The sequence below is a fragment of the Parasteatoda tepidariorum genome, chromosome 7, assembly GCF_982258835.1.
Source record: "Parasteatoda tepidariorum strain Cologne lab strain chromosome 7, Ptep-v5.0, whole genome shotgun sequence".
NCBI lineage: Eukaryota > Metazoa > Arthropoda > Arachnida > Araneae > Theridiidae > Parasteatoda > Parasteatoda tepidariorum.
This window is the reverse complement of record NC_141761.1, coordinates 49,465,285-49,483,978: the sequence shown is the minus strand read 5'-3', so window position 1 is coordinate 49,483,978 and position 18,694 is coordinate 49,465,285. Positions and strand designations below refer to the sequence as shown.

Below are 18,694 nucleotides of genomic sequence, written 5' to 3'. Positions count from 1 at the left end.
TGTCACTCACTGCCTTATACTTGATAAACACAAAGAACTAAATCATGCCGGAACTCAAATTGTAATGTCAGTTCTAAGAGAACAATATTGGATCCTCAGATGCAGAAAAACTGTTCAACGAGTGATTAAAAAATGTGTCATTTGCAAAAGATTCAGCGCTCGTCCTACAGAAGTGCTAAGTGGTCCTCTACCAGAAGATCGTGTACGAGAAGCATTGATTTTTGAGGTCATTGGAGTGGATTTGTGCGGACCACTCTTTTTGAAGGATGGAAGCAAGAGTTGGATCGTGCTGTTCACCTGTGCGGTTTTCCGAGCCATTCATGTTGAGTTAGTAACTTCACTTTCCACGGATAGCTTTCTGTTGGCATTTAGAAGGTTTATAGCACGACGAGGAAGACCCGCAACGGTTTTCTCTGACAACGGCACAAATCTGACTCGCGCGGCTGCAGATCTGAAATCAGTAGACTTCGAAAAACTAAAAGAGTTTGCTACTTCGAAAAAGATTCACTGGAAGTTCAATCCTCCCTCTGCACCCTGGTGGGGTGGATTTTTTGAAAGAATGATTGGAATGCTAAAATCAATTTTACGGAAAGTCCTTGGAAGAGCAAACCTTCTCTATGAAGAGCTATACACAGTAATTTGTGATGTTGAAAGCATCATAAATTCCAGACCACTTACGTACATCTCAGAAGATCTAGAGGACATGATACCATTAACACCTGCCATGTTTTTGCACGAACTTAGAGAATCTGGAGTACCAGATATTGATTTAATTGATGCCACCAGGATGAAAAAACGATTTGCCTATCGTCAAAAAATTCGAGAGGACTTAAGAAAACGTTTCCGAATTGAATATTTAGGACAACTTAAGGATTTTGCCCGTAAAAAGAAAGACTCTCAAGTTAAAGAAGGAGAAATCGTTCTCATAGGAGACGATAACAACAAACGCATCAATTGGCTTTTGGGAAAAATAGAAGCTCTTTACCCCGGCAAAGATGGAAAAACAAGAGTGGTGCGCGTAAAAACTCGGCATGGATCATACTTACGACCATGTCGAAAACTTTATAGACTTGAATTGCCTAATTGAGTTTCGTCATGACATTTGTCGTCCAAAACTCAAGGTGGGAGGATGTAACGAGCCCTCATCCCCCTCATACCAGGAAACTACCCCCAGATGGCGCCACTGGCGCATCAGAAGTAATAACTTTTATTTTTTTCAAAAAACTGAAAAACAGTAGAAGTAATGTAACTAGAGACGCGCCATGCAGCGCTAATATCTAACTCCATGTTTTCATCACTTTATAATCATCATTTACCATTTCATGTAAATTCATCTTCATCTATTTGTAATTAAAACCAATAAAGGTTTATGAATCATCAAATTGGCGGTCTAAAGGTAAGTGGAACATTTTCCACAATTCATATTGAAAACAGGAATTCATTTTAGATTGAACAAGAATGTTTTTTCAAGTCAATGGGCAATCGGACAGTAATTGTTATATTAAAAAAAGATTATTTTCAAAGTTTCAAGTATTTATGCAGCTGTTAACATGGTAAACAATAGTTTTGAAAATGTGTTGAATACAGTAGTCATGAAATTAAGAAAAATTGGTTGAATGTTTCGATTAAACTTCATTTTAATACTAAAAAAATAATTTTTTCTATACATACAGCATTAAAGTAATTAGTCTTAAGTTTAATTTGCACAAAGAAAGAAGTTTATATGTGAAAAATTGTTCGAGTAATTACAAATTTACAAAAAAATTGGATTTCGGGTAGCCCCGCTCACATGAATGTGGGGTATCAACGACCAATTTTATTTCGTCGATAAATGTACGGTTGCAGAGATTATTATTTTATTGCTTCAAATTTGAATGTGATATGCATTTTTAACAACAAATATTGTTGTTTTTAATTATTGTTATTAAATGATAGAATTCACTAAAAGTATATAAATATGTAATAAATAAAATAATTTTGTGATAAAAATGATAAACGAGGTTTACCTATTGTTAATACATAAGTCATTTTCATTTACGCCTGAAAAAACAGTAAAAAAAACATAATTTTTGTAACTAGGCGGGGCTACCCGACACATTTTGAAAAGAGCTGAAAAACATGTTTTTTTAAATTTCTATTTTAAGTTAAACTATTCTTTTTTTGGTTTATTCTTTTTGCATTATTTAATTAGATGATAAAACAATAGAAGCATACAAAAATATTGATTAATACTCAATACTATATAGAAATATAAGCAATACTCCTTAAGTGAGCGGGGCTACCCGACTCTCCCCTACTTGAAATCAAGATAATAAAAACGATTACAGAGTAATCAGAATAAAGGTAGGTCGCATGAAAATGTACGACATTGGTAATTTATAATTAGAGGTTGAAAAACAATGGTATTAATTTGTTGAAAAATGTTCTGTTTATTGATTATTTATTGCTTATTTTAAAAGACTTATTTCGCACATGCGTTATTAAGACAGAAATATAGTGTCATACTTTAGAAAATGGATTTATGACATATTTTTATGGCAATTTCTATTTGACAATTGTAGAAATTTGCGTATTCAATTTGAAACACTCTTTAATGACTCTCTTTAAAATCTCTTAATATTTTCTCACATAACATTTTATACCAGTATATTTTTTCGACAAAGCTGCATGTTGCCGAAAGCAACTTGAACAAATGTGGAGCCTCAGAAGCGGTGAGTTTGTTCAGTTGAATAACAATGTGGAACCCCAAAATGTTGAGGTTCTGTTGGCGGAGCAACTAGTCTCCGCAGGTGGCTAATTATATATACATTAAATGTGTGTTAGACTGCAATATATAAATAAAATAACACTTACCCCTAGTGGAAGATCAACAACACCAGATCCTTCTTCAACGTAGCCCTAAAAATAAATATGACCAATTAACAAAAAAAATTATCATGCTTTTCATGTTTTGTGATATCGAATAAACCATCCATAGAAGAAGGTACATGGAAGGAGAAAATAGTTTTAAATTAAAATTATTATAAGCTTAAAATTGATGACAGATTCGTGCCTTCTCATCTAACAGATGAATCACATGACAAGATCCAGTTATACTAAAATCTTAAGGTTGCCCTAAACATTAAATATGAAGGTATAAATCTGTAAAATATTACAATATTTATTTACCATCATTCCTTTAGTATTTTTGAAGTTATACTTCTTATGCGACTTCCGACAAGGTTGCGTTAAACGTTTAACGCTACATTTTTATTGGCCGGGAAATCACGTGGTAGGATCCAGTTTTCCCTCATTCATTTCCATATTGTTTGGGTTCTCACTAGCATAAAAATAATAAAAGTATTGTTTTTCTATAAACATTGTTTTATTTTGTTTTGATACACATATAATTTAATAGGATAGTATTTTTTATTTTCAAATTTAGTGGATAACAATTGTAAAAAATGAGTGAAAACAATCCCACGGACAATGCGACGGATTTAAGGTTATGTCAAGGTACGTCTCTTGTGAATATCAATTGATTGTTAGGTTTTCTCTTCTGAAATTGCATTATGAAGCATTCACATACATTATTAATACAAATACATTTTCCAGGGCGAGACGATGAGGCAACCACAAGCACTTCCACTGGTTCAAGAGGTCCACGAGGGAAAAATGCACAATATTACCGTGATTACAGAGCACGGAAGCGAGCGGAGCAGGAAAAAGAGTCGTTGAATAGAACTAGCGATCCTTCTAAAGGTCTGGTTTCTTAGGACAAGCGCCTTATCTGGGCGTCAGCGGAAAGTTGACGTAGATCTGACGCCAAAAAAATACTTTTTTGTTAGCTCAGCGTGAGCAGTCGGTTCAACGCAGACATTATCTCTCATTGCGCATGCGTTAATAACGTAAACAAATATTTATTTTGAATTTGCATTGATTTTGTTATTGTCGACCAGTGTTTTAGAGAACAAATAATGACTTTGTCCAAGAAAAAACACATTATAGCTGAGCTAAATGAAGAGTGCTATGTTTAATGAGGAAGCTATGTTTAATGTCAAAATCAAAATCTTGTCTGATTTCAATGTGCAACAGGATGTTGTCCGCCATTGCTTCTGTGGTTAACGTCACGCTGTAATCCAACTGCAGTTGAGTTGGACGGTAATTGTAGTTCAAGATGAGCGTTCGATGACGTATACTATCGAACTCACAAATGGACCAATCAGAGGTTAGCGCTGATTTCCAGCTGACGGCGTCCTGTCCTAAGAAACCAGGCCTTAAGACTGCTGATTCTTATATAATTAACGTCGCAGGTTGCGAAGTTTAACTTCTTCCTCGCGGAGAGACTCCACGCACTATTCTCTTTTTTTTTCTTATTATTACGTTTGTGATTATTACACTGTAATAGTTTACAATCGGGGCCCGCCACTAACTTTTATTTTATAACCGTCATTGAACAGAAGACCTAATTTTTGGACTTACGACTACTAATGTTCAACTACGTAGCCTTGCAATTTTGAACCCAACCCATAACACAAGGGAGCTCCTGGGTCTAGCAATGGGAGAAATTTGCCTTCGTGGGGGACCTTTTGATGGAACTAACCCTCATTTGCGTTACATGGAGAGGAAGACCACGAGAGCCTTCACGGTTAGCCTGTCGGCAAGGGGACTAACCCATGATCAATCTACCACTGAGGATATTTTACGTCAGCACTGTGGTCGATGCAAGCCAGAAGCGGCATTCGTATCGATCGACCGAGAATCGAATCTGGTTCGCCTCATTGGGAGGCGAACGCTTTATCCCCTGTGCCATCGCTGCTCTCTAATTTTTGGAGATTTGCAAATAAACGAATACATATGTAAATAAGCCAAGAACCAATCACATAAATGTAAACAAAAGTTTTAGTAACCCGAAGGCGACATCATTGAAAGCAAAACCCGCAAAGTATATCACAGTAACCAGAAAAGGGATTTCAGAAAAGCTGAACTGAAATTATTGCCAAAATAAAGGGCATCCGATATACTCCAGAGCCATTATTCCGAATAGAAGAAATCAAGCTAAATGCGATGACTATTGTAAAATAATCCTTTGATATTACCTTATTAAACCACATTTTGTGTGGAATTTATTTAAATGATGTTTCCGATAACCTATTAACAGTTTTACAATTACTAAACAGTAAAAATTTTATAAGGCGCTATCAATGGGCAACTTAAATGATTAATTAAAATTTTACAATGTAGCTATTATGATGCATTTTGCGTGTTTATCTACAACTTAATTTTTTCCATAGTGTACATTAGAAATAGACGTTACGCTTATATGTTAACATTGAATATAAAAATAATCATAGTTATTTGAATGCTAATGCAATGTGTCCTTAATAAAAGTTCGAAAAAGTTTAAAATTATGAGCGTGATTCGTTAACATAAAATAAAGATCAGAAATAAACACAGGTTACAGCAAATGATGTAGGTTTAAGGTCAAATTGGGGGATATAGTTGGAGGAAGCACAGTACTATTACTGTGCTTCTTCAACTAAATCAATCTTGGGTACCAAAATCTTGGGTTCCAACAGCATACATGTTTGCTGCTTAGGGAAAAATTGGGCATTGTTCCTATGTTACTTGGAGTGGAATATTGTTCTTATGCTAGGAGAGCTTATACAGTTTTCTGAACAGCAAAATGAATAAATAAAAATTAAAAGAAAAAAAAACTGCTAAAATTCTGCAAATATTTTAGGGTCTCTAATACATTTCCTCAAAAATTACTTTATTTCATTAATTATTAATTTGAAGGACAAGTTTGAAGATGAATTTGCTCTGCTTAAAGTCCTGGGTTACGTAGCTCTCTGACAACCCAAAAAAAGTGATGAGGTGACAATTTTAACCCAATAGAATCAGGACTAAATTTGCAAAACGTAATCTAAATTAATGCAAAAAATAGTGTGGGATTTTTTAAAGTGAAAATTTTTTAATTTTAAGTAAACTGTTTATTGACAAAAAACAAAAATGACTGAGTGGCAATTGCAGATGTCGGTGGGCGAAACGAACCAAGATTAAAGATTCCTGGTTAACAATTAAGAAAACTAAATCATTATCTAATTTTATATTAAATTATTCGTGACAGGTTTTTACCAAATCAGGTAAATCAACATTTTACTATACGATCTGAAAAAATTACAAAATATTAGTCTATTATGGTTGGATTACCAACCTATATATAGCAATTCATGCTTCCTACTAAACGACCAACAATAGACGTGTAATACGTACCTTTCTTTGATTAGAACAAAACAATCAATTGCAAATGACTAAATACACTATAACAAAAAAATCGACGCTCGATCAGGCTGGAATGATGCCGACTGGGGATGTATAGTCTTTAGCGACGAATTCCGCTTCCAACTGTGTCCTGACGATCATCGAAGACGTGTTTGGAGACGCACAGGGCAGAAGGAGGATCCTGTCTTCACTATTGCATGCCACACCGGCCGTCAACAAGGCATTATGGTCTGGGTGCCATTTCCTTTGACAGCCGGACCCCTTTGGTCGTCATTAGAGGTACACTTACTGCACAGCGGTTCGTCGACGACATCCTAAGACCTGTTTTGCTACCGTTTCTTTTGCAGCCCCCCCTGGGCTGGTTTTTCAGCAGGACAATGCCAGACCACATACGGCACGTGCTGCTATGAACTGTCTGCAAGCTTGTCAAACTCTTCCTTGGCCTGCCAGATCACCAGATCTCTCTCCCATCGAGCATGTCTGGGATGACATGTTGGAAAGGCGATTGCATCTGGCACGGAATGTTGATGACCTCGTTCGACAATTGGATCGAATTTGGCAGGAAATACCGCAAGAGACCATCCGGGAGCTTTATCGGTCTATGCCACGCCGTGTGGCAGCTTGTATCCAGGTTAGAGGCGGGTCAACACCTTATTGAACTTGTTACTGTAACTCTGCAATAAATTATTCAATTGTTCCGAAATTTTAATCATTTACTATTCTGTACATTGTCTTCCTATCCACCAATTTTCGTTTCAATCGGACAACTCCTTCTTGGTGCTTCGATTTTTTTGTTATAGAGTGTAGTTGTATTATAAACATAGTTTTAAATACCGTCGTAAACTACTAAAACACATCCTACTTATAACCATAATTTGTTTGCATCGAAAAATTAGAAAAAAATTGCGAAAGTTTTATCTGGATTGTATTGCAAAAATTTGGAGCTTTGTTTGAACGAGTTTCAACTCATTAAGATGAAAATTGTAAACCTTCATGAAGTGAATCGTGCAGTTTGAAAGGCACGCTTGTTGTCTATAACTACAAAATAATTCGGAGATGATCCAACGAAGAATACGGCCGAATAACAATCTTTCTCTTTATAGTTATGCTTACTTGTAAAGGACTTTTCCAAATAGTTGCTATTACTGATGGACGAATAATTATCACAGGTAGATCCGACGCCATATCTGCTATGATATTTTCAGACAAACATTTACTGAAAGTATAACTGTTTGGCCATTTCGGTTTGCAATCGGCAGCTAATTTTTCAAATTCATTATTCAAATCGGACCTAAAAATAGAAAAACAGTTTTAGAATCTTTAGTGAATAATAAGGTCTGTAATATACATTTGTTTTAACTTATCGTTAAGCATAAAAGTAAATAACATTCCATCATATCGTGAATCAAATTTTAATTTTTTATTTCGACAGGCTGAGCAATGTTTGTAGGGATTGACGGCTGCAAATAAATATTTTATGGTGTCTTTATAGATTTGATCACAAGCTATCCTAGAAATAGTAATATAGTGATCTAAAATATCCTCAATGGTAGACGGATCTTTAGTTAAGAGTCAACTTGCCGTCAGGCTAACCATGGGAGGTCCTCGTGGTTTTCTTCTTAATGTAGCGCAAGTGTTGACTATTTCCGTCAAAAAGAACCTCGAAGGCAAATTTCTCCCAATAATTATTCAGGAGTTCCCTTATCTTCTGGGTTGGGTTCAAAATTACAATGCTACTGAGTTGAACATTGATAGTCGCAAACTCAAAATTGGGTTGGCTGTTCAACGATGGTTATAAAAGTGACATATTGTGGGTATCTCGATCCTGATTGGTTGTTGAAACGGGGCATTTTGCTTACGCTATCAACTGTTCCTACCATTCTATTTCAAGTAAGTCCAACCCGTTAAGTATCAATTCTCCTAAGTGACACATTCTATATTCTTTTACAAAGATTTCAATTCTTTCAGTATATATTTCTTACTTAACACAAAGACATTCACGGCGCCATGTAGAACACAAACTAATTATGTATCAAAGTTGCCAGGTACGCAAAAGAATCTATCACGGTTACAATAAAATGCATATACAAATAATAAATCAAAGTTAAGTAAAAGACGTAAAAGAGAAATACAGTGCACTCCCGATTATCCGGGTTAATCACCGGGACAGGTCGCACGCACAATCGAAAGACACGGATAATCCGACAACTCCTTTTGTTAAAGAAAAATTAGATATCAGTACAAAAAATATAAAAATTACTGACATTTGCATGCATAACATCAAACTAGGAATTTTCCTTTTTAAAAAATGTGTAATGCGTCTTCGCCATATATCGATACACATATTTTACGAACCGCAGTAATGTCACCGTAATCAAATCCTCCCATATAATCTAATAAAGCTTTCACAGAATGAGAAATTGTATTTCATTCATTTACTACATCTTCTGCATCAGTTACAATCATCACTATTTGATTTAACAACATAACGATGTCTTCATCAGTCAAATAATGGAAGCCAGGCTCACATGCATCATTTTGAAACCAATCTTCTAAATTTTATTCATCAAGAATTTCGAAACCTTCGATTTCTTTTGCTCGTTCGAGAATACTGTTATCATATTTTTCTTGAACATCTGAAGAGGATTGTTCATCAAGCGGTATGATCTTTCTCCAAGATCGTGATAACGTAGACGATTTTACCTTTGACCATGTTGCTGATATTTCATATACTGCAATCCAATAACGAATATTGCTTCCAAAAATTTGGTAGTGTTATAACTTCATGAATCAAATTTTTTTAATCTTGAAAATGTTTCTCTTTATATTTTTTGTGTGACTCCGGAATGAGCACGGTTAATCCGCAAACCGGATAATCCGCACACGAATAATCGAGAGTGTACTGTAATTATATTTTAATAAATTCGATACGCGATACGGCGTTGTATTTAACTTTACGCTAATTAACACTCTAACTCATGAGAAGAGACTTAGCTCTACTTTAGCACGCCATCTTGTTAAGAAACGATCTACTGCCGCTGGTTATAGTTGCTGGTCATGTGTGCAGTGGCGTACGCAAGGGAGGGGTTTAAACTCCCCCCTTGAGCTCAGACAAAATGGTAAAAATGAAAATTTTAGTAGAAATTATGCGGGCTATTATTTTTTAAGACTATATATTTTTATTTGCCTTATGCCTACTTTTTTCTCTCACGGTATTTCTCAGAACACTGGAAAAACATTTACTATAATAGGGTTGTACTTTTGAAACCAAATTCACGTGATACTGTTACGGACTGGTTTCTTTCTGTCCTGCCAGTCGCGATAGTTTTCGAGACTGGCTTTCATTCGCGAGTTCTTTACGCGATGATTCTGGAATCCTACACGCTCTGTCGTGTTTGAGACAATTCGAGAATTTTGGAGTTGCGGTGAAAATTTATATAAAAGAGGGAACGGAGAACAGTGGAGTTAGTTAGTCAGACTAAGAGTTATCTCTGCCGTTTGTCTTTCGGAGCTCGTTGCTAAATCTGATTTGTTTTGTCTTAACAAGAAGTTCATTCAATCGCCGAACCCGTCCTCGTCGTTATTTCGACTAGTGAAGAAATCAGTAACAATACTATTGGAGATACTGAGCTCGTTGAAGTTATTCATTCCAGCTCGAAACTTTAAGATCGTAGTATGGCATATATTTCTGTGCTAATATATATATTTGCTGTTCTTGGATCTTTAGGATATCAAAACGCAAGAATTTAACAATTTATAATTATTTTGAGAAAAAATCACGACCTGAAATTAGTGAGGTGACAGCATCTAGTACCAATGTAAGTTTTTCTGTTGAACAGAAATGTGACACTTCCGTTGAAGAAAACGTTTCTAGCACATCAAAATCTGATGAATGAGAAAGTGGCCCTCAAAGTGTTACTTCCCACCCATATGACATTGGACTTTTTTCAGAAGATATTACATGCGAGAAGATATTACATTATGCTCTTAAACTTAAAAAATCAAAATTTAACTAAACAATGTTGACTAAATAAAAAGTCAAATTATCTAGCTGCCTAAATTAGGCAAATAATAGTGCTTTATTACATACTCGAATTTCTTTTAGTAGTTTCAGAAAATCATGAACACTCCCCTTGAAAAAATTCTGCGTACTCCACTGCATGTGTGTGATCAGTGATAGTCATCTCGAGTTTAAAGTTCCCCACTACGAATTTTATGTATTCTGTTATTTTCTATTTAAATTATTTTCCGGATAACTCATTGGTTGGGAAATAAATAATCAGCAATGTCTTTTTTTCAAAGTTGAACTCTATTGCAACAGTTTGTATACAGGCTAGCTCATTTCTGCAATCTTTAACGGAACATCACTCATATTTCGGCAAGAGCTCTAGTTATCGTATAAAAACTTAATAGATCGCGTGAAATTTTAGAAATGTACTGCAGTTGCCTCAACTACGAAAGTATTCGTGAAAACACCTAGATATTCCACTTGATTAATATTTTTATGATGTGAAGAACATTGTTTTTATTGTACAATTGGGATTTTCTTCCTTTTCTTTATGGACGAGTTATTTAGTAAGCATTGTTAGCAGCCCTTGAATGGCGCTCCGATACTGTTCATCATATTACTCTCACTCTCAGGTTAGAAAAAGAAAAAGAAAAAAAAATGGAGGAAAATTTACGTCATATCATAAATCTCCACGAATACATCTATTTAAGATCGTTGGCTGAAAGTTGGTTTTGAATCGTCTTGAGATATTTTTTAAAAGTTAATTTGAAAGCTGAGAATTGTGCATGAGCAATAATCTTGTAGTGCCACTTCTAAGATTTTACAATTACAATACATAGCTATAAAAATGTTCTGATATTATGAGATATAAAATTCACGTATAAAATAGTATGACTCATTATTGGATATCTTTTTTAAAAGAAAGTTATTAACACTAGAAAGACGGAAAATTAGTATATACCTATATTGCCAAAAAGCAGTCAAAATGACTAGATTGTGAATGCGTCAATAAATTTGTTTAAAATTAATTTTTAAAATTTTTTATATTATATACAGTTCTGTAACAAGTTATTAGTAAATATTAACAATAAAAAAAATTATATGTTGTTCAAAAAGTCACAAAATTCTAAGAAATTGTGTCGTTGTATTCATCATTGTTTTTCTAATTGAAATTAAAAGCTGTCAAAGTGACTTCCTTAGGCAATCTAGTGTTAATGTCAAATTTTCAAGCAAATTGTCAACATTTTTAAATCATTGATTGAATATTAAATATTGATCCTTTATCTTTTATTCATCTTTCTTTGCGAACGAAAATCAAATGTTTGGAATAACTAAAAATAATTGAGATATAATCATATTTTAAAAATTCGTACTTCTCATTTCATAAGTCTTGACAAGACAAAATTATTTACTAGGTGTAGTATACACTTTTACATAAGGTTTATTATACCCCATGAAAGCAGCATTACTTTTGTGATAATCCATTTTGGGAAATTTGAATAACCTGATACACAATTAAGTTAACTGATTTAGTTCAGCCTTTGGTTTCTTTGCACGAAGAAAAAGCAAACTTCTACGTGAAAAATTTCAGAAATGTGTATCAGGTACAAACTCATAACGCAATATTCAGTTACCCCATATTTTAGCTTCTATAGAAAACCATTTTAAAAGTATTGTTATGTGAAGAATATTTAAATTTTATCTTCTAACACACGTTATAAACGAGTCGCTGAAATTCTGATTATAAAATACAGTTTTTAAACGTTTTAATTCGAGAAATGTAAGAAGTGAGAATGCAGTTTCTAATAGGAAAGGTAAATGCACACCAACATTTATGACTGGATGACCTGAAAAACTACAAACACTTAGTTTATCTTTCAGAAGAAGAAAAATTACTTACTCTAATGCTTTTAAGAATCTTTCTCCATTCCAAGGCAGACGATAAATTATTTCTTCGATTAGAGAGCGATTTGAATTTGAATAGGCAGTTGAAGTATATACTAATGCCTGAAATATATGTTAAGATATAATTTATATATCGACCAAATCTTTTAAATAAGTTTTTTTTTGTAGTTTTATTTCATACCTCTAAGTTTTTCATTTTTCGCCCTAATTCAATCACATTTTTCACGCCAACACAATTATGCACTGCAATGTACCTGTAAAAGTGTTTCACATTTAATTAAGATAAACCAACCAATATAGAATTTTACTACAATTTTGCGGAACAATCACTCTTTCCTAGATGCTAAAAAGAAAAATTCTCTTATTTCTTCAGCAATGAAACTTCTAAGGTGAATAACGTTACAATGATGTCATAAAAGAGTAAAATTAAGAATGCTTGAAAAAGTATTTCCCCCATTGCTTAACTTAAGGAAACAATATCTGCTTTCTTTAAAAAATTTTAGTACTTAAATTAATACTTTTTTGTCATTCGTGGTTTAGAATAGCTCCATATTTTGATCTAAATAGTAAGTATCAAATTCAAGAATATCGTAGTAAAGAATGCCAAGGAAAAAAATTCTCAAAAAGTGTGTTTCTCCCATTTTAGTTCATCTAGAAAAACAAATTTTCTTCAATGAACATGAGAAACTTTGCTTTGAAGTAAGACTAGTGAATTTTCTGAAGGAAAAAAAACAGACTGCTCTTCATTTGAATGTAGCATGCAAATTAAATCTACATGTTTCACATTAAAAAAAATTATACGAAATATATTAACATCCTAAACTTACTCAAATTTATCCACAAAAAAAGGCGTAGTATAAACTATGTAAACAATACAAGCTGTTACTTACCCAAAAAAGGATAAAAAAAAAATATTTGCACTAAGATCATTTCATTTTTACCTCCCCCCCCCCCGATGATTTTAATACGTGTAGTTAATTATGAAATCTCTTTTACAATTATTCAATTGAATTATTATTCAATTGAATTTACGAATTCACTTCCAGTTTCTAGATAATCAGCAGACCAGTAAAATAGTCCATTAGTCAGAGTTATTTGAAGCTTAAAGATTATATGAAATAGAAGAAAAAAAGAATACTCTTCCACTTTTTGTTTTACCTTAAAGGTTTTATGAAACTGATCGTTGCTGCTACATGGAAAATAATAGTTGCTTCATTGGTTACTTTAATGAAATCTTCGTCACTCATTCCAAGATTAGGTTCACTGATATCACCTTCAACAACAATCACTTTTTCTGGAGCATTCGGATTTTCTTCTAGAAGTTTGCAGAATACCTATAAAATACATGTAAAAATATTACATTCGGTATCGATGGTAATAAAACTGCTTAGAGTTTCAAATGAGAAATGATTTTTTACTTGGTTCAGACAGTGAAATTATCAGTATAAAAACTAATTCATTTCCAAGTGGTTCATGAATCGATAACAATACTAATAATACAATCTTTTATAATTCAAATAAAAAATTACGATGTCAAGAAAGTGATTTCGGTTTTTTAGTGTCAAATAAAGCTAATTTTTTTTACTATAAAAATGAACTTTAATCTGTCAAATATCTTTAATTCTATTCGATGACTTTTTGCCATCTTTCTTCGTAACTTCGTGATCCAGAGCTCATAGAACTTCTGGTTGGTTAGTTGGTTCTAATGCCACTTGCCACACTGGTAAGCCTGGCTGCTTGGTGAAAGGCAGAGTGTGCGATTCTTGTTTTTCAGTGGCGCCATCTATGGCCAAGAATTAGACTTCTGCCACACCATACGTCACACCCATTTATAAGGCGGACCCATTCATACATCCATCCACTCATTCACAGATCGTAATTTTGACCTGAATCAGAGAACGATCGATCTCCAATCCAGTACCCCCAGAGGTATAATTTATTATGGGAATATGGAGGACTTTGCAACTCAACAGAATTTTAACGTGAATCAGTCACCAACCGTCTTCGGCCGGCAGGGTTAGAGCCCACGAACTCTTGGACATGGTCCCAGCGCCCTACCTGCGACATCACATCACAGCAAACTCCAATAATTTCGTATGTGCTGTTAAAGCTATGTGAATCCTCGCATTGTCGTGGAAGAATAAGATTTCTTTGAGATTTGCAATCCCCGCAATGTCTCAGATTCATTTCCTGGAGGACCAATGTCATTTCTTCCATATTCAGGGAATGAAGATTTCATTTAGTAAACCACACAATAAAATTTATTCAGGTATACGATTTAGTCATTGTGATAAGTAATCAATTACTTACAATCCCGATTACTATGCAATCAAGATCACTTAAAATTAACTGCCATAATGCAGTTATCGTGTAATACGATTGTTTGTAATCAGTATATTAGGATTACTGGCAACCATAATACTAGTAATCTTATGGTTTTGGGTATGGTTGCTTGTTATCCCAAACACTTACATTCAAGCTTACTTACAGATGATTACGTGTAACCATGATTACCTGTAATAATTTCATGTTGATTAGAAGTAATCATAAGCAGCTTGTAATCATAAATTTTGATGACTTGAAATCTTGATCACAAGCAATTCTGCATTATCTGTATTTAATGACAATTGATAGCTGTAATCGACATTCAACTCTATTTCAAAGTGTGCAGTACGCGAAAGGAATTTTGGTGAAAGTGTATTACGAAGTGATGGGTTCACGTTTTAAGTTTTCAATCTGGCAAAAATTAATTTCTCCCTTCTTAGACAACTTGAAATACGTAATTTTAAATTTTTAAATTTTTTTTAGTTTTATTTCATTATTATTAGGGGACATCTCTGGGTTTAGGTTGCGTGAATTTCATTTCAAATCATTTTTAATAATGGTATGTTTATATCACTTACACAAATCAGTTGGTGGAGCATTAGATACAGAAATGGAAATACTATTAACCATGCAATATCTCACTAGTATGTTAATCTAAATCCTTGCCGATGTTGACAGTTTTTAAAATTTCATGCCTTCTTATAAAATTATTATTAATTTTTTTTAAAAATCTTATATTTTTTTGCCATTTTATTTGTTTTTTATGTCACGATGACTCAATGGTTAAGACATTGAGCTGTCATTGTGTAAGATTAGGGTTCAATCGGTTTGAAGCTCTTGCAGCTTTAGATCAATGGGTAGCACCTCATCTGTAAAATAAAGGCGGTTTGTGCACAATTATAATTACATTGTTACCATCATGACTTCGGTTCACAAAATTGTACGACCTTAACCTCCATGGCTTCCCTGACCCTGTTGGTATGTTTTACTTTGTTTTTATGATTGAAATATGAATGAATGAGAACATTAAAGTTTAATGAAGCTACCTAATGCAAATTTATCATTTTATTCATCTTGCACTACTAGTAAATATAGTAAAATATCAATTTAGTACTAGGCAAATAGAAATAAACTTGCGATGTAGACATTTTGAGAGACCACTATGCATACTTAAGACAAAGTTTCTTTTTAAAGCAAAATTTTAAACTTGGAAAATCTCAAATCTATAATTTTATATTGTTTAGGATATATGTTTACTAACTAAAACGAGTCTAAAAATTTTTACCCTTTTTTGGAATATAAGCTTCTTTCTTTCATTCGGAAGTACTCCTTTCTTTGATCTTAGTAGAATAAAAATATTTTTAATTCCAGGTAAACATCTGAGAAGAACTTCTAACAGAACCTGCAAGTATAATAAATCGGTGGCTGAATTCAAACACAGGTGGGTGAAAATAAGTTCGATGATTTTGATTTTGACAATACAAAGAAAATTGATACAATATATTTGTAAGTAAGAAGCTTGAAACTGAAGAATGTGAAGCTATTGCATTTGAAACAAAACCGAGAAACTATTGAATACTGACGTAGTAAAAAAAAAGCATCGCATGTTGCAGATGGGAAAGATAAATCGACTGTTTTGGGAATAAATCTCATGAAAAATATTTTTTTTTAAAGTTCGCTTCAAAAATGTGTTTTTTTTAGAAACTCGCAAGTGTTTAATTTGTAAAACTGGGCTTGGGAAAAAATTTTCTCCCTACAAATAACATTTAAAGCTTTAGTAAAATGACTCCAAAATTTTGAAAAGATTGAATTGTTAGTAGGAAAATTACTGGGTCTGAAAAACAACTTTTCGAAGAGGAAAATATTGCTTATCTGTCGTAAAAATTTGTTAATGATGTAGTACACACCTTTTTTTAATGATTCACGATTTCATCATCTGATAATCATCTAGTTCAGCCCCTTGATAGGTATAGTTTCCTGTTCGAGAATTTTCCGATATATTTATGACTGAACAACTGCAAACTGATTTGTTTCAGAAATATGTTTCAAAAAATACAATCCATTGCTCACAATCAGTTTTCCTTACCATTGTATCTAAACATCTGGAAATAAATACTTATGGCATGCCTGTTCATATGTAAGAAACATCCCATATGTATTTTAAAAATCCGTAGAATCTTAAAAATGAAATCATTTAAAATATGACCTAAATCAAATACAATATTGTATTCATTACTGGATACAATATTTTAGTCAATACTTATTCAATACATTTTCTATTTTTCGAGTGATAGTGAAGATTGGTTTTTAAAAGATTTCATTTGTAAATTCAGTATAGAGTTGCTGAAACTCATAGCAATTTTTTTTTTTCATAATTGAAAAATCTCCTAGCATTGATAACTGCAACCATAACCTGATATTCGATATTACTTTACTTCCCTCATAATGCAGTAATAGTAATAATGATGGAATTATAGCTTTTATTGTGTTGGTCGTTAGGCATGCTTTCCAGTTGTATCTGATTTCGTTTACAACATGTGAGAAAGGTTCTTCAGTTACTAGTAAAATAACTGATAAAGGAAATAAAAGATGAAATCAAAATCTGAAATGTTTAAAAATGTATGATATAAAAAAAATCTTTTTTTAAAAATATATTTAATTGAATGTTCAAAACTAAATATATATATTTTTTAAATTAAATAGATAATTTAAATGAAGCATTAATTAAAAAGAAATTTCGATTAATACAATCGCAAAAAGTGTGTTATATGAAAATTTATGAAACTGTGCAGACTTAAAATATAAGTAAAATTTTTCTTTCAAAAATGATCTCTAATAACCACTGGAAAAACTAATAACAAAGCAAGAATTAAGGGAACACTAAATTGGTTTAAATGCATGAAAAATATGTTTAATACTTCCGTGTGAAGTATGATGTTTGAAAAGGAAAGATAAAACAAACAACACTTAAGTATATGTTAATAAACATATATTTTTTTTATAAAAAAATTATGTTTTAATAAACAGGATAATGTAACTAATAAAAAATAGCTGTAATTGTATGAGCGCTAACAGTGAAAAAATATCAATGAAAACATTTTACAAAAAATTCATTATATTCATAAAAAGTAATAAAAATAACGATAATTACCGATCCAAGAAATCCAGCGGCTCCAGTGATAAATAATGTCTTTTCGTCATAAAACTCAGACACGCGTTTATATTGTTTCGTATTAGTCTCAGACATGTTCTCTCAGTCAAATGAATCTAATATTCTTTCACGACTAATATAGCACCAGCGAGATTTGATTCATATGTGTTTTTCAGTGGCGAAGAAAGGAACAAACAAACGTATTATATTATAGAATAGTTCGAAGAGCTCTTCAATCAAGCACATTTACACAATTTGTTTCTAATTAGATAATTAAACAGTTAGCACAGATTCTTACGGGGAAAAAAAGTAAAAATAAAATGTCTGAAGTGTATTTATTTTTTGTTTTGCACTCGTACTTTATTCTTACTTATAAATAAATCTGCAGAGTTCGGAACTCAAAAAGCTTTTAACAAACATATAGAATACATTACAGAAAGAAATAAAGAAAGAGAGAATTAATTTTATATGGAGGGTTATGAGGGAGTATCGAACCCGCTACCTCCATGTCGCTTGACAAAAAGAAAACACGCCTTGGTCATGGAGCTCCCCATTCGTAAGATGCTCGTTGGTCAGTAAGTAGAGCGATAGAGAAAAAATATTTTTTTTTTACCGAGAAGTTGAAGTCCCAAGTTCTGACACAGAAAAAAACAGGTATGAATAAATATCTTTATTCACACACCAATGCAAGAAATTCAAAGAACAGGTAGTCATGGTCAAATTGAAGAACAGATAGTTAAAATTAGGGGAGACCAGCATAAAGGTACATCCAGGATTACTGCGGGATTCTAACCCGCTATGCTATCCCCTTCTTTCCGCTTCAAAGAGTTTTTCTTTTCCCAAAAGACAGTATTCCCCGAGATACGGAGGACGGACCCAAAGACTCAGATCCGTGGCATCAGCACTTACAAGCGATTAGCATACGCTGCGTTCCAAGGGGCCTCCCTGGCCGAGCGGTATCGTCGGTCCAAACGCTCTGTTAAGCGTGGAGGTAGCGGGTTCGAATCCCGCCGTACCCCTGGATGTATTCTTTGTGATGT

At 33.2% G+C, this 18,694-nt stretch overlaps 1 protein-coding gene across 2 annotated transcripts in view; it reads right to left on the bottom strand.

Moving 5' to 3' along the window:
• LOC107439335 (fatty acyl-CoA reductase 1) overlaps positions 1 to 17,925 on the bottom strand; it is a 35,398-nt gene extending 17,473 nt beyond the window's left edge. The window contains exons 1-7 of one of the 2 annotated variants that reach the window (XM_016051895.3): positions 17,655 to 17,925; positions 15,789 to 15,905; positions 13,337 to 13,512; positions 12,360 to 12,432; positions 12,174 to 12,280; positions 7,378 to 7,555; positions 2,854 to 2,898 (exon numbers count right to left, since the gene is read on the bottom strand). In XM_016051895.3, coding sequence (XP_015907381.1) covers positions 2,854 to 2,898; positions 7,378 to 7,555; positions 12,174 to 12,280; positions 12,360 to 12,432; positions 13,337 to 13,512; positions 15,789 to 15,905; positions 17,655 to 17,750 — 792 coding nt within the window. In that variant the 5' untranslated portion in view covers positions 17,751 to 17,925. The remainder of the gene's footprint in view (positions 1 to 2,853; positions 2,899 to 7,377; positions 7,556 to 12,173; positions 12,281 to 12,359; positions 12,433 to 13,336; positions 13,513 to 15,788; positions 15,906 to 17,654) is intronic. The other variant, XM_043040133.3, reaches the window with a different exon arrangement.
• Positions 17,926 to 18,694: the final 769 nt, after the last annotated feature.